The sequence below is a fragment of the Natator depressus genome, chromosome 5, assembly GCF_965152275.1.
Source record: "Natator depressus isolate rNatDep1 chromosome 5, rNatDep2.hap1, whole genome shotgun sequence".
Lineage (NCBI taxonomy): Eukaryota > Metazoa > Chordata > Testudines > Cheloniidae > Natator > Natator depressus.
Window position 1 is genome coordinate 69648309 of NC_134238.1, and position 14804 is coordinate 69663112.

At 45.8% G+C, this 14804-nt stretch overlaps 1 protein-coding gene and 1 long non-coding RNA gene across 2 annotated transcripts in view; one reads left to right on the top strand and one right to left on the bottom strand.

The window, feature by feature from the left end:
- LOC141987530 (uncharacterized) overlaps positions 1-14804 on the top strand; it is an 84292-nt gene that overhangs the window by 40488 nt on the left and 29000 nt on the right. The gene's annotated exons all lie outside the window — the stretch shown is intronic.
- LOC141987894 (uncharacterized) lies at positions 8809-10828 on the bottom strand. Its single transcript, XM_074953737.1, has 2 exons — positions 9918-10828; positions 8809-9329 (listed from the first exon to the last, which is right to left on the bottom strand). The coding sequence occupies exons 1-2, from the start codon at positions 10498-10500 to the stop codon at positions 8809-8811; spliced, it is 1104 nt and encodes a 367-aa protein (XP_074809838.1). The 5' UTR covers positions 10501-10828.

The window sequence follows — 14804 nt, forward strand, 5'->3', positions numbered from 1 at the left end:
GCTCCCTTCTAAGGACATTCTATTAAAGAAAAATCTGTAATCAAATTAGTGTGCAAGGGATTTATATCAGTAAGTGCATCACTAGGAATGATAATCCCTACATCTAAATTTCACGGCAAGAGGAATCAGAAGAGAAGCTATCTGTCCCAAAATACACTGTTTAAGTATACTATACAAAACACACCCCATGGACTCTAAATTAATGTACATTACAGCTTTCAAGTGCAAACCATATGGGAAACATGCCACAAAATAAGAACTGACTTGAACCTCTCCTATCTCTCCAACTATGCTTTTACTGTTTATTTATTTATTTTTTTGCAGGTTCAAAGGGATACTGTAAGACATGTTTATGCTGTTCTGAATATTGTAGTTTCAGCAGGACCAGAATTGGAAGTGTCAAAATACCACAAGCATCAGTTGTACTTAGCTAGCCTCAAAAGGCCAGATAGTTTTATCAAACCACAGACCAGCACTGTTTCTTGCAAACAATTGTCTTGTGCACTAGTGGATAGAGTTGTGCTGGTCATGCATTAGATCCTTAAGCTAACATGAAAACTAACTTGGGAATGTCAAAAGCTTGTGAAGCAATCATGCCAGGACAGTTAGCTGAAACCTGTGGCTTCTGTTCACTTCTAGTTTCCTGTCACTTGAATTCTTACTGCCTTTGAATCGTAGAAGTGTAGGACTGCAAGGGACTTCAAGCAGTCATCTAGTCCAGTCCCCTGTACTCTAGGCAGGACTAACTAATAAAACTGAACTGCAATTGAGAAAACATTCACCATAAATAAGATGTTCACTTGTGGCTTAAAAAGCAACCAAATACTGCTTTGCCAGGGAGCTTACAGTGTACTTGGCTGGAAAGCACTTAGCTTGCCTGCTGCATTGTTTCTCATAAGAGAAAATGACTAATACTAATCTCCGGTTTACAGAATGGCATCTTGCACATGGCCGCTTATGCTTGAGAGTCTTGACACTGGCAAATAGGATTGGACTTCTGGCATGTCTGTCTTGTTAACATGCCAAGCTGGACAACTTGCTACATTACTGTTGCCTTTTGGAAAATACTTAAACACTTTCCAAGAAATAGTTTGGAAGTCAGCCAGTTTATCCTGGGTTTTACAGTATTTATTTGTTGCACAAGGAATAAGTTCAGGTCATGTCCTATTAACCGTCAAAGTCCTGCCAAAGACTACTGATGTAATAGATGCATTCTTCTGAGGCTCAGGGAAGAAATCTTATTGTAGATAATAAGTGATAATACATCCGGGTGTCTACACACACTGCACTGCACTTGTTTACATATGTGAACATTTTCTGTCTCAATTAGATTTTGGGGCAGTTAAATACATGCAAAGATTTGAATGCTAAGAATGTTCTAGCTTTTGGTAGCAAGGGTTCTAGTTTCATCATTATGTTCATGTCTGTTAGCACTGAGTTATAGTCAAGTGGCTAGAGCAGATGGGTGAGAATCAAGAAGGAACTGGGTTCTGTTGCTACTCTTGAACTAGGCCCTAGCCTTTCCAAGGCATAAACAGTAACTTTATGCATGTGAGTAGCCCTATTGACACTAATGGAGCTGGGAAGCGGCATGGGCTAGTGGATAGAGCACTCTAGTCAGGAGTCTTGAATCCTTCTCTTGACTCTATCGCTAACCTGATATTAGGCAAATAATGTCCCTTCTCTGTGCCTCTGTTTCCTTCTTCACCGTCTTTTGTCTTGTCCCATTAGATTAGCTCTTTGGGGCAGGAACTGTATTGGCAGAACACCTAGCACAATGGGATTCCAACCTCAGTTGGGAGGTCTCTACATGCTGCACTAATACAATTAGTATTTACATTAAAGACACAGGGAGCTAATGCAGAGAAGATCCCATGTGGCCCAGAGGGGAAAATCCTGCTGGGATGTAGATGAGAATCCAGTGGACAGGTGAAGTCACAGCAGGAGGAGAGAATATCACTTTCTTAGCAGTTTTCATTCAGTCATTGCCTTGCCATTGTCCCTCCTAGGCACAGGAATTGGGTTGTCCCCCAAAACCCCCCACAGATCCCCATGGAGATCTGTTGGAAGCCCTTTGTGTCTTAGTACCTGTAGGCTTTTCTTTTTTCCTTGTCAGCACGGCTTCATTATACAGATGGCTCTCTCTCCTTCTGTGAAAGGTTATCTAGATGAGTTATGACCCCAAGAGTCTACTGTCTATCACTACAGAATAATATTAACAATTTAAAGAAGGGGGGTGGGGCGATTCCTCAACTTCTGGAGAGTAATAAGTATGAACAACAGGCATGGATTTATAAAGATTACATTTTGCCAGGCAAATATGTTATGTTTGTTTTTGATAGAATTACACAATTAGTGGACGAAGGAGAAACAGTCTAAACACCAGCTGTAAAGACAGATGTGATATCCTTGGATTTTGGTAAAGTGTCTCTCAAAAAATAATACTTGGAATTAGTTTTCAGGGTGTCTTTGATATAAACATTGTAATTTGGACTGAAAACTTACTGAAGGACAAAGGATGATAAATGGCAACATATTGAATGTGCCTTTTGGTGGTCTGGTAAAAAGCCAGTTTGTGGCTGAGCTATAAGGGTTTCAAAAATTTCCTTTTCTGCTTGCATGCTAACTTGTCTCATCAGCTTAGCTTAGTTCTACTTTGTAAAGTATTGCTGTAAAAACAGCACTGTACGGTTTTGTGTTTGTCTCACTAATTCCAGATCAAACTTGCATAGTTTATAAGTAAAGAGATGAGTTTACTTTTATAGCAAAGCCAGCCTGGGTTTTCAAAGTCACCCATTATCACCTATAATAACTTCCTGCAGGCCACAAATGTTTTCAACCACACTATCTTCTAGTTCACACCTCTACAACACAACTAAGAGATAATGAGGCTGAATAGATCTGACAGAAGGTACGACTTGGAGGCAGTTGGGTTGTAGAGTCATTATTGAAGGCACAGACTTATAAAGAGAGGCGTTCATCTTTATTTTTCAGTGTGTGGGGGAAAAATAGATTGACCTAAATACTCTTTTAAATGGGGATTTGAAGTATATAGGAAGTGAGCGACACTTCAAAACATTGAGGGGAGGACTTCTGAGGAAAAACTTTTTATGACGGGTGCAATCCAGAGCAGCCAAGAATCTTCATGGTGCCATGGGCTACAGGCCCGTTCCAACATGCTCCCTGTGCTAGGGTTTGTGCAGGGACCAGCGTAGCACTTCTTACAGAGTCGTTATGCTGTGTGTGCACTGAGGGAATTCACCCTCTGCTCCGTGAGCTATTTATGGTCCTCCTACACAGTGGTGTATTGGGATTGACGCAGGAGCCCTTAATATTCTGTATTTTCCTTGCAAGAAACAAATAACAGAATACACAATAATGTTCCCTTAAGTCACCTCTATCCTATTTTCCATTCAAAAGGCACATATAATTCCCAATACCATTAAGTCACGCTCATGCACAGGGAGAAGAATATGCACCGGAATGAGACTTCCACATGAGTGTAACATAGGAATAATCTCAAATACCCATAAGCATCTGTTCTATTTTGCCTTTCTCCACTGTTTCATCTCTTGCTTATATTTCAGTTGTCGCAGATGTAGTCCTGAAATCAGTGTTTCTCTGGAAATCCTTTACAAAACCACAGTGAACTCCTTTTACTCTCAGATTTAGTTATAGAGCAAGAAACAGCACAGTCACTCAGTGATTCTCTGTAATAGAACTTTGATTTATTTGGTTAGATCAATGTACATATAGTTTGAGAAACCTGTAACACCAACCTAGTTGCATTTAAATGAACACTTAAGTAAAGGAGCCTACAGCCTAAGAGTGCTATTTAGCAACTCTTCAAAACATAAGGCAAATCTGATGATACTTTTCTACCTTTTTCATTATTTTGCCTTCACACGATGATGAGTAGCAAGCTCTCGCCTATCTTTAGGCTCCTCTCTAGCCCTACCATGAGCAACAGATGAAGGGAGCTCATGGTAATCTGTGTGCAGTGTGGAAATGAAACACTTTTTTTTCTTTCTTGTGCCATTACAAATACCAGGAAGACATGGAGCTCAAATTGTTAAAAGTCCAACCTGGCTTACAGCATTTGTAATTGGCTAAATCATTATATTAAAAGCCTTCAAATAAGTGTGCTAAGTTTCTCAATTGTTCAGCTTGGCCCACACCAATGTATAATGTTAGGTCATGGTTGAGCTTATATATTTGAGCCAACAAACATTAAGCTCAGGCTTTTTTTCCCTGTAGCATAGGTGGGCCCTGTGCATAGGATCATCTTATTGTTTTGAACAGAAGTCCTCCAATATGGACGTCGATATTAGTCATCTTTCTTAAAAGGTAAAAAGTATCTGTGCTAACCCTGTGTACGCCCTCCTGAGCTCTGTTCTACACAACAAAGCCTACTGAAGCAAGCCAAATGTACAGATGTTACCATACCCAGCAACATTTTTTTAAAGAGGTACTCAAATGGAAGCCCCCACATTATGGGCTGTGGCTCATTCTGGAAAGTTCCTGATTGTTGCGGTGTATTCCCTTATAACCATTTAACCTTTTTGAGATAGACCGTCTCTACTACAGAAACCTTTATAAAGAATAATTCAGACAGGAATTTGGGAAACCCTCTGGGCAGTAACTAGGAGCTGCTTCTTAGCTAGATTGTCTACCTTCTAATTACCAACTTAATTTGCGCAGTCAGCTCTAATCTGAAACTTTTCCCTTTGAGTTGACCTGAAATGGCAACTTGTTTCTCCCTGGCAAAACAAAAAACTGGAAAACTTTGAATTTGGGTCAAACATTTTGGTTGACCAAAATCTAAACATTTTGCTTCATTTTCAGGTCTTTTACCTGTGTGTTTTTGTTAAATATAGCTATATTTCTAAACAAACCACCATTTTGAAATGAAAGTCAAAACATTTAAAATTTTGTTTTAAAAATGTCAGTGGAATGTTTCATCCTTTGGAATTTTTTTCCATCTTTATTTGTTTTTAAAAAAATTGACAGCTCTATTTCTAACAAATATAATGGAATTGCCATACTGTAGCATACTGACCAGATATTGGACTAGTCTCTGACAGTGGCCAGCACCAAAAGCTTCAGTGGAAGGTGGAAGAACTCTGCAGTAGTTAGATGTGGGATAATCTAGCTTCCACAATGGGACTTTCCTTAGGGTATGTCTACACTACGGAATAAGGTTGAATTTATAGAAGTCGGTTTTTTAGAAATCGGTTTTATATATTCGAGTGTGTGTGTCCCCACAGAAGTGCATTAAGTGCATTAACTCGGCGGAGTGCTTCCACAGTACCGAGGCTAGAGTCGACTTCCAGAGCGTTGCACTGTGGGTAGCTATCCCACAGTTCCCGCAGTCTCCGCTGCCCATTGGAATTCTGGGTTGAGATCCCAGTGCCTGATGGGGCTGAAACATTGTCGCGGGTGGTTCTGGGTACATATCGTCAGTCCCCCCTTCCCTCCCTCCCTCCCTCCGTGAAAGCAAGGGCAGACAATCGTTTCGCGCCTTTTTTCTTGAGTTACCTGTGCGGACGCCATACCACCGCAAGCATGGAGCCCGCTCAGGTAACCGTCACCGTATGTCTCCTGGGTGCTGGCAGACGCGGTACGGCATTGCTACACAGTAGCAGCAACCCATTGCCTTGTGGCAGCAGACGGTACAATACGACTGGTAGCCGTCCTCGTCATGTCCGAGGTACTCCTGGTCACCTGTGTGAGGTCGATCAGGAGTGCCTGGGCAGACATGGGCGCAGGGACTAAATTTTTAGTGACTTGACCAGGTCATTCTCTTAAGTCCGGCAGTCAGTCCTATTGAACCGTCTTATGGTGAGCAGGTAGGCAATATGTCCTTCTGCACCGTCTGCTGCCAGCCAAAGATGTAAAAGATAGATGGAGTGGATCAAAACAAGAAATAGACCAGATTTGTTTTGTACTCATTTGCCTCCTCCCCTGTCTAGGGGACTCATTCCTCTAGGTCACACTGCAGTCACTCACAGAGAAGGTGCAGCGAGGTAAATCTAGCCATGTATCAATCAGAGGCCAGGCTAACCTCCTTGTTCCAATAAGAACAATAACTTAGGTGCACCATTTCTTATTGGAACCCTCCGTGAAATCAACCCTGTAAGCCGTGTCCTCAGTCGCCCCTCCCTGCGTCAGAGCAACGGCAAACAATCGTGCATCTGAGTTGAGAGTGCTGTCCAGAGCAGTCACAATGGAGCACTCTGATTGGGCTAAAACATTGTCGCGGGTGGTTCTGGGTACATATTGTCCGACCCCCGTTCCCTCCCTCCCTCCGTGAAGGCAAGGGCAGACAATCGTTTCGCGCCTTTTTTCCTGAGTTACCTGTGCGGACGCCATACCACCGCAAGCATGGAGCCCGCTCAGGTAACCGTCACCTTATGTCTCCTGGGTGCTGGCAGACGCGGTACGGCATTGCTACACAGTAGCAGCAACCCATTGCCTTCTGGCAGCAGACGGTGCAGTATGACTGATAGCCGTCCTCGTCATGTCCGAGGTGCTCCTGGCCACGTCGGCTGGGAGCGCCTGGGCAGACATGGGCGCAGGGACTAAACTTTTGGTGACTTGACCAGGTCATTCTCTTTAGTCCTGCAGTCAGTCCTATTGAACCGTCTAATGGTGAGCAGGCAGGCAATACGGATTGCTAGCAGTCGTATTGTACCATCTTCTGCCGGGCAGGCAAGAGATGAGGATGGCTAGCAGTCATATTGCACCATCTTCTGCCAGGCAGGCAAGAGATGAGGATGGCTAGCAGTCGTACTGTACCATCTTCTGCCGAGCAGCCATGAGATGTGGATGGCTTGCAGTCCTTCTGCACCGTCTGCTGCCAGCCAAAGATGTAAAAGATAGATGGAGTGGATCAAAACAAGAAATAGACCAGATTTGTTTTGTACTCATTTGCCTCCTCCCCTGACTAGGGGACTCATTCCTCTAGGTCACACTGCAGTCACTCACAGAGAAGGTGCAGCGAGGTAAATCTAGCCATGTATCAATCAGAGGCCAGGCTAACCTCCTTGTTCCAATAAGAACAATAACTTAGGTGCACCATTTCTTATTGGAACCCTCCGTGAAGTCCTGCCTGAACTACTCCTTGATGTAAAGCCACCCCCTTTGTGGATTTTAGCCCCCTGAAGCCAACCCTGTAAGCCGTGTCGTCAGTCGCCCCTCCCTCCGTCAGAGCAACGGCAGACAATCATTCCACGCCTTTTTTCTGTGCGGACGCCATACCAAGGCAAGCATGGAGTCCGCTCAGCTCACTTTGGCAATTAGGAGCACATTAAACACCACACGCATTATCCAGCAGTATATGCAGCACCAGAACCTGGCAAAGCGCTACCGGGTGAGGAGGCGACGTCAGCGCGGTCACGTGAGTGATCAGGACATGGACACAGATTTCTCTGAAAGCATGGGCCCTGCCAATGCATGCATCATGGTGCTAATGGGGCAGGTTCATGCTGTGGAACGCCGATTCTGGGCTCGGGAAACAAGCACAGACTGGTGGGACCGCATAGTGTTGCAGGTCTGGGACGATTCCCAGTGGCTGCGAAACTTTCGCATGCGTAAGGGCACTTTCATGGAACTTTGTGACTTGCTTTCCCCTGCCCTGAAGCGCATGAATACCAAGATGAGAGCAGCCCTCACAGTTGAGAAGCGAGTGGCGATAGCCCTGTGGAAGCTTGCAACGCCAGACAGCTACCGGTCAGTTGGGAATCAATTTGGAGTGGGCAAATCTACTGTTGGGGCTGCTGTGATGCAAGTAGCCCACGCAATCAAAGATCTGCTGATATCAAGGGTAGTGACCCTGGGAAATGTGCAGGTCATAGTGGATGGCTTTGCTGCAATGGGATTCCCTAACTGTGGTGGGGCCATAGACGGAACCCATATCCCTATCTTGGCACCGGAGCACCAAGCCGGCGAGTACATAAACCGCAAGGGGTACTTTTCAATAGTGCTGCAAGCTCTGGTGGGTCACAAGGGATGTTTCACCAACATCAACGTGGGATGGCCGGGAAAGGTACATGACGCTTGCATCTTCAGGAACTCTGGTCTGTTTCAAAAGCTTCAAGAAGGGACTTTATTCCCAGACCAGAAAATAACTGTTGGTGATGTTGAAATGCCTATATGTATCCTTGGGGACCCAGCCTACCCCTTAATGCCATGGCTCATGAAGCCGTACACAGGCAGCCTGGACAGTAGTCAGGAGCTGTTCAACTACAGGCTGAGCAAGTGCAGAATGGTGGTAGAATGTGCATTTGGACGTTTAAAGGCGCGCTGGCGCAGTTTACTGACTCGCTTAGACCTCAGCGAAACCAATATTCCCACTGTTATTACTGCTTGCTGTGCGCTCCACAATATCTGTGAGAGTAAGGGGGAGACGTTTATGGCGGGGTGGGAGGTTGAGGCAAATCGCCTGGCTGCTGGTTACGCGCAGCCAGACACCAGGGCGGTTAGAAGAGCACAGGAGGGCGCGGTACGCATCAGAGAGGCTTTGAAAACCAGTTTCATGACTGGCCAGGCTACGGTGTGAAAGTTCTGTTTGTTTCTCCTTGAGGAAACCCCCTGCCCCTTGGTTCACTCTACTTCCCTGTAAGCTAACCACCCTCTCCTCCTCCCTTCGATCACCGCTTGCAGAGGCAATAAAGTCATTGTTGTTTCACATTCATGCATTCTTTATTCATTCATCACACAAATAGGGGGATGACTACCAAGGTAGCCCAGGAGGGGTGGTGGAGGAGGGAAGGAAAATGCCACACAGCACTTTAAAAGTTTACAACTTTAAAATTTATTGAATGACAGCCTTCTTTTTTTTGGGCAATCCTCTGTGGTGGAGTGGCTGGTTGGCCGGAGGCCCCCCCACCGCATTCTTGGGAGTCTGGGTGTGGAGGCTATGGAACTTGGGGAGGAGGGCGGTTGGTTACACAGGGGCTGTAGTGGCAGTCTGTGCTCCAGCTGCCTTTGCTGCAGCTCAACCATACACTGGAGCATACTGGTTTGGTCCTCCAGCAGCCTCAGCATTGAATCCTGCCTCCTCTCATCATGCTGCCGCCACATTCGAGCTTCAGCCCTCTCTTCAGCCCGCCACTTACTCTCTTCAGCCCGCCACCTCTCCTCCTGGTCATTTTGTGCTTTCCTGCAGTCTGACATTATTTGCCTCCACGCATTCGTCTGTGCTCTGTCAGTGTGGGAGGACAGCATGAGCTCGGAGAACATTTCATCTCGAGTGCGTTTTTTTTTCTTTCTAATCTTCACTAGCCTCTGGGAAGGAGAAGATCCTGTGATCATTGAAACACATGCAGCTGGTGGAGAAAAGAAAAGGGACAGCGGTATTTAAAAAGACACATTTTATAAAACACTGGCTACACTCTTTCAGGGTAAACCTTGCTGTTAACATTACATACATAGCACATGTGCTTTCGTTACAAGGTCGCATTTTGCCTCCCCCCACCGCGTGGCTACCCCCTCAACCCTCCCTCCTCCCTGTGGCTAACAGCGGGGAACATTTCTGTTCAGCCGCAGGCAAACAGCCCAGCAGGAATGGGCTCCTCTGAGTGTCCCCTGAAGAAAAGCACCCTATTTCAACCAGGTGACCATGGATTATATCTCACTCTCCTGAGGATAACACAGAGAGATAAAGAATGGATGTTGCTTGAACGCCAGCAAACACACACTGCAATGCTTTGTTGTACAATGATTCCCGAGTACGTGTTACTGGCCTGGAGTGGTAAAGTGTCCTACCATGAAGGATGCAATAAGTCTGCCCTCCCCAGAAACCTTTTGCAAAGGCTTTGGGAGTATATCCAGGAGAGCCGCGAATGCCAGGGCAAAGTAATCCTTTCACATGCTTGCTTTTAAACCATGTATAGTATTTTAAAAGGTACACTCACCGGAGGTCCCTTCTCCGCCTGCTGGGTCCAGGAGGCAGCCTTGGGTGGGTTCAGGGGGTACTGGCTCCGGGTCCAGGGTGAGAAACAGTTCCTGGCTGTTGGGAAAACCGGTTTCTCCGCTTGCTTGCTGTGAGCTATCTACAACCTCGTCATCATCATCATCTTCTTCGTCCCCAAAACCTGCTTCCGTATTGCCTCCATCTCCATTGAAGGAGTCAAACAACACGGCTGGGGTAGTGGTGGCTGAACCCCCTAAAATGGCATGCAGCTCATCATAGAAGCGGCATGTTTGGGGCTCTGACCCGGAGCGGCCGTTCGCCTCTCTGGTTTTCTGGTAGGCTTGCCTCAGCTCCTTCAGTTTCACGCGGCACTGCTTCGGGTCCCTGTTATGGCCTCTGTCCTTCATGCCCTGGGAGATTTTGACAAAGGTTTTGGCATTTCGAAAACTGGAACGGAGTTCTGATAGCACGGATTCCTCTCCCCATACAGCGATCAGATCCCGTACCTCCCGTTCGGTCCATGCTGGAGCTCTTTTGCGATTCTGAGACTCCATCATGGTCACCTCTGCTGATGAGCTCTGCATGGTCACCTGCAGCTTGCCACGCTGGCCAAACAGGAAATGAGATTCAAAAGTTCGCGGTTCTTTTCCTGTCTACCTGGCCAGTGCATCTGAGTTGAGAGTGCTGTCCAGAGCGGTCAAAATGGAGCACTCTGGGATAGCTCCCGGAGGCCAATACCGTCGAATTGTGTCCACAGTACCCCAAATTCGACCCGGCAAGGCCGATTTAAGCGCTAATCCACTTGTCAGGGGTGGAGTAAGGAAATCGATTTTAAGAGCCCTTTAAGTCGAAATAAAGGGCTTCATCGTGTGGACGGGTGCAGGTTTACATCGATTTAATGCTGCTAAATTCGACCTAAAGTCCTAGTGTAGACCAGGGCCTAGTCTTCAATTGATAGAGATTGTCTTAAACCCTGGCATGAGGGTTACTATCTCTTCCAGAATTATAATACTTCTGGATATTCACATTCATAAAGATGTCCAGTCCCTTTTTTGAATCTTGCTAAGTCTTGACTTCAACTTGTAGGGCAGCACCTATACAAATTTCTTTGGAGTTATAACTTTTACAAGTAGTATAAATCATTTTGCATATTTTAAGATACACAGGACAAGAAAAGAGCTAAAGTAATGACAGGTTTCAGAGTAGCAGCCGTGTTAGTCTGTATTCGCAAAAAGAAAAGGAGGACTTGTGGCACCTTAGAGACGAACAAATTTATTTGAGCATAAGCTTTCGTGAGCTACAGCTCACTTCATCGGATGCATTCAGTGGAAAATACAGTGGGGAGATTTATATACGCAGAGAACATGAAACAATGGGTGTTACCATACACACTGTAACCAGAGTGATCACTTATTACCAGCAGGACAGTGGGGGCGGGAAGGGACCTTTTGTAGTGCTAATCAAGGTGGGCCATTTCCAGCAGTTGACAAGAATGTCCGAGGAATGGTGGGGGTGGAGGAATAAACATGGGGAAATAGTTTTACTTTGTGTAATGACCCATCCACTCCCAGTCTTTATTCAAGCCTAAGTTAATTGTATCCAGTTTGCAAATTAATTCCAATTCAGCAGTCTCTCCTTGGAGTCTGTTTCTGAAGTTTTTTTGTTGAAGAATTGCCACATCTAGGTCTGTAATCGAGTGACCAAAGAGATTGAAGTGTTCTCCGACTGGTTTTTGAACGTTATAATTCTTGACGTCTGATTTGTGTCCATTTATTCTTTTACGTAGAGACTGTCCAGTTTGACCAATGTACATGGCAGAGGGGCATTGCTGGCACATGATGGCATATATCACATTGGTAGATGTGCAGGTGAACGATAGTGTGGCTGATGTGATTAGGCCCTATGATGGTGTCCCCTGAATAGAATAGACAGTTGGCAACAGGCTTTGTTGCAAGGATAGGTTCCTGGGTTAGTGGTTCTGTTGTGTGGTGTGTGGTTGCTGGTGAGTATTTGCTTCAGATTGGGGGGCTGTCTGTAAGCAAGGACTGGCCTGTCTCCCAATATCTGTGAGAGTGCTGGATCGTCCTTCAGGATAGGTTGTAGATCCTTGATGATGCGTTGGAGAGGTTTTAGTTGGGGGGTGAAGGTGATGGCTAGTGGCGTTCTGTTATTTTCTTTGTTGGGCCTGTCCTGTAGTAGGTAACTTCTGGGTACTCCTCTGGCTCTGTCAATCTGTTTCTTCACTTCAGCAGGTGGGTACTGTAGTTGTAAGAATGCTTGATAGAGATCTTGTAGGTCTTTGTCTCTGTCTGAGGGATTGGAGCAAATGCGGTTGTATCGTGGAGCTTGACTGTAGACAATGGATCGTGTGGTGTGGTCTGGATGAAAGCTGGAGGCAAGTATATAGGAATAGCGGTCAGTAGGTTTCTGGTATATGGTGGTGTTTATGTGGCCATCGCTTATATGAAGTGAGCTGTAGCTCCAGTGTACATAATCTTTCCAGCACACCTAGGGATACAGTGACTTTACAACCTCAAACTCAATTATGTCCGCTGATCCAGGCTTGGCTCTCTTGAGGCCTTGACAGATGGATGGATGTGGGTAACTGACCAGGGAGTTTGATAATGGAGCCCATAATTGACCACAGTCATAACACAGTGATATCCACGCACGTGTTCCATAACTGATCAGTGGGCTTTCTGCTCGCTTGCACATGCAGGGACCACCCCTGTCCCTGGACAGTAGCTGGGAGAATGGGTGAACCGTAGCCACGTGTGAGGCAGGCACCCTGAAGGTGGCAGGGGGGAGCTTATATCTAAATAGGTTTCAGAGTAGCAGCTGTGTTAGTCTGTATCCGCAAAAAGAACAGGAGTACTTGTGGCACCTTAGAGACTAACAAATTTATTTGAGCATAAGGGTGGGCTGCCGGTGGGTGCTGAGAACCCACTGCTTTTTCCTCATGGGTACTCCAGTCCCGGAGCACCCATGCACTCAGCTCCTACTATGGGCACAGCATCAGGCATATCGACTTATTTAGACTAACCAGGGGGAGAGAGGATACTCCCACAAACAGAATGCTTCTCCATCTTTCAACACATGCTTTCTCAGCTAGTCCTGGCCATCAAATATTTACGTCTTGTCTATACACAAATTAAATGGATTTTAGTTGCCGTGGTACAAAAATCACTATTGTTAGAGCAAGGAGAATCCCTGTGTGGACACTTTTTGGATTGTACCAGTTTAAATAAATGGACTTTAAAATGCATCCTAAATTGGCATTAACACTAATGAAATATGTACAGTAGTTAAATTGATTTAAGTTTAGTGATCAATGGGGCGGGGGGAAGGGGGCGGGGAAGGTGGACACACACACACACACACGAGCTCCTACCAAAATAAAAGGGGAGTTAAACTCTCGTGCACAGTTTAGGCCTTAGCTTTATTCATATTTGTTCCTATTCCTTCAGGTGCTATACAGGTGGGGAGAAAATAGCTCTGCAGCAGAAAGCTTGGATAGGGAATTCACCCTTCACCCCTGCCCCTCCTCCAATTTAGGCTTGAATATCAGCTACTGCTACCCTGAAATTCTCTCAGTGTATCCATATACTCCTTGATCACCTGGATTCTCCTTCTGGTTTTCCTGCCCCATATGCCAGTCTGAGGGCTAAGCCGTCCATGATATGCAGAGGTGCAATGCCTCATTTAACCCCCCCCCCCCATGTGAATATGGCTCTCTCAATAGCCCTTCCATGGTGCTTCGGTGATGCAAAGGGTCTCATGTGGACATATCCTTGCCTTGCACTCAGGGTCTAATTTTTGCAACTAGCAAGATGAAATCTTGAGTGTGTTGAAAGACTAGCTGCTCTCTGGCCTACTGCTTCTTGGCTTTGCTTTCTTTCCAGTTTCACAGATCATTCTTTCCATCGTGAAGAAATTGTTTGCTGCTTGTGCCCAAAACTGGTATGCTCTGATGTACTTGAAAAATCAGTGTACTAGTGTAAGCCTCTCAAATCCAAAATGAATAGGGTGATAGCAATTAACAGCAAATATCCACATAACGTCCTTTGTGGCAAGGGGTCACTCTCTACTCAGAGCCATTGTAGTACAAATTGCTCTCTCATAGAACCAAGCAAAAGGAAAAACTTAGAGCAACTTCATACTATTGAGTGACTTGAATCCACATGCTTCCGTGCTGCTGGCTCGCTAACTGGTATTGCCTGAGATTCGTAGCTATACCTTCTGTAATGTCGGTGAGAACAGAGAACCCATTTGGGATAGGCACATTGAACAGGCTTTTAACACTGCAGCCTCGCTGCTAGGAATGTATATCCTCAGGTTGGCTAGGGCTTGAGACGCATGGGCACATACAATAAGAAGCACATCATCAAAACAAACTTGAACTCTAGTGCTTAAGTGTTGCAATTCTGAATGGCTGTAATGGACAGGAATAGGTTACTACTAGCCCTTTAAATAGTTTGAGTGGCCCTCACTCTTCTGTGTTTCAGATGCCAACAGGACCCTGCCAGAGCAGCTGTGCGTAGCTAGGCCTCTCATGTCGTATATTGTTAAGGGGTTAAACATAGTTATTTGGACCCTACTGTGCCACAGGATGCCCTCATATTACCTGCCTCTTGTACAGAGCAAAAGACACAACACTGGTCCATATGTGATGGCCCCACAAGGTGAGGGAGACAGCCCTGTATGCTCTTCCCATGCTATCAGGGCCAGATTAAGGCAGGGGCTTTAGGGGCTGCAGCTCAGGCCCCTGGCTCAAGGGGAGCCCCTCAAAAATAAATCACAGGCAGACATCTCCAGGGTGCTCAGGCGGCCTGGCCTGGCCTCACGCTACTCCCGGAGGGGGCTGGCAGGTCTCTGCGGCCCCTGGCAG

Bases quoted from the DNA above. Each gene is read 5' to 3' on its own strand.
- LOC141987894 (XM_074953737.1), bottom strand. From the start codon at position 10,500: ATGCAGAGCTCATCAGCAGAGGTGACCATGATGGAGTCTCAGAATCGC. The intron at 9,330-9,917 runs GTGAGTGTACCT...TTTCTCCACCAG, and splicing joins AGGCGGAGAAGGGACCTCCG to CTGCATGTGTTTCAATGATC.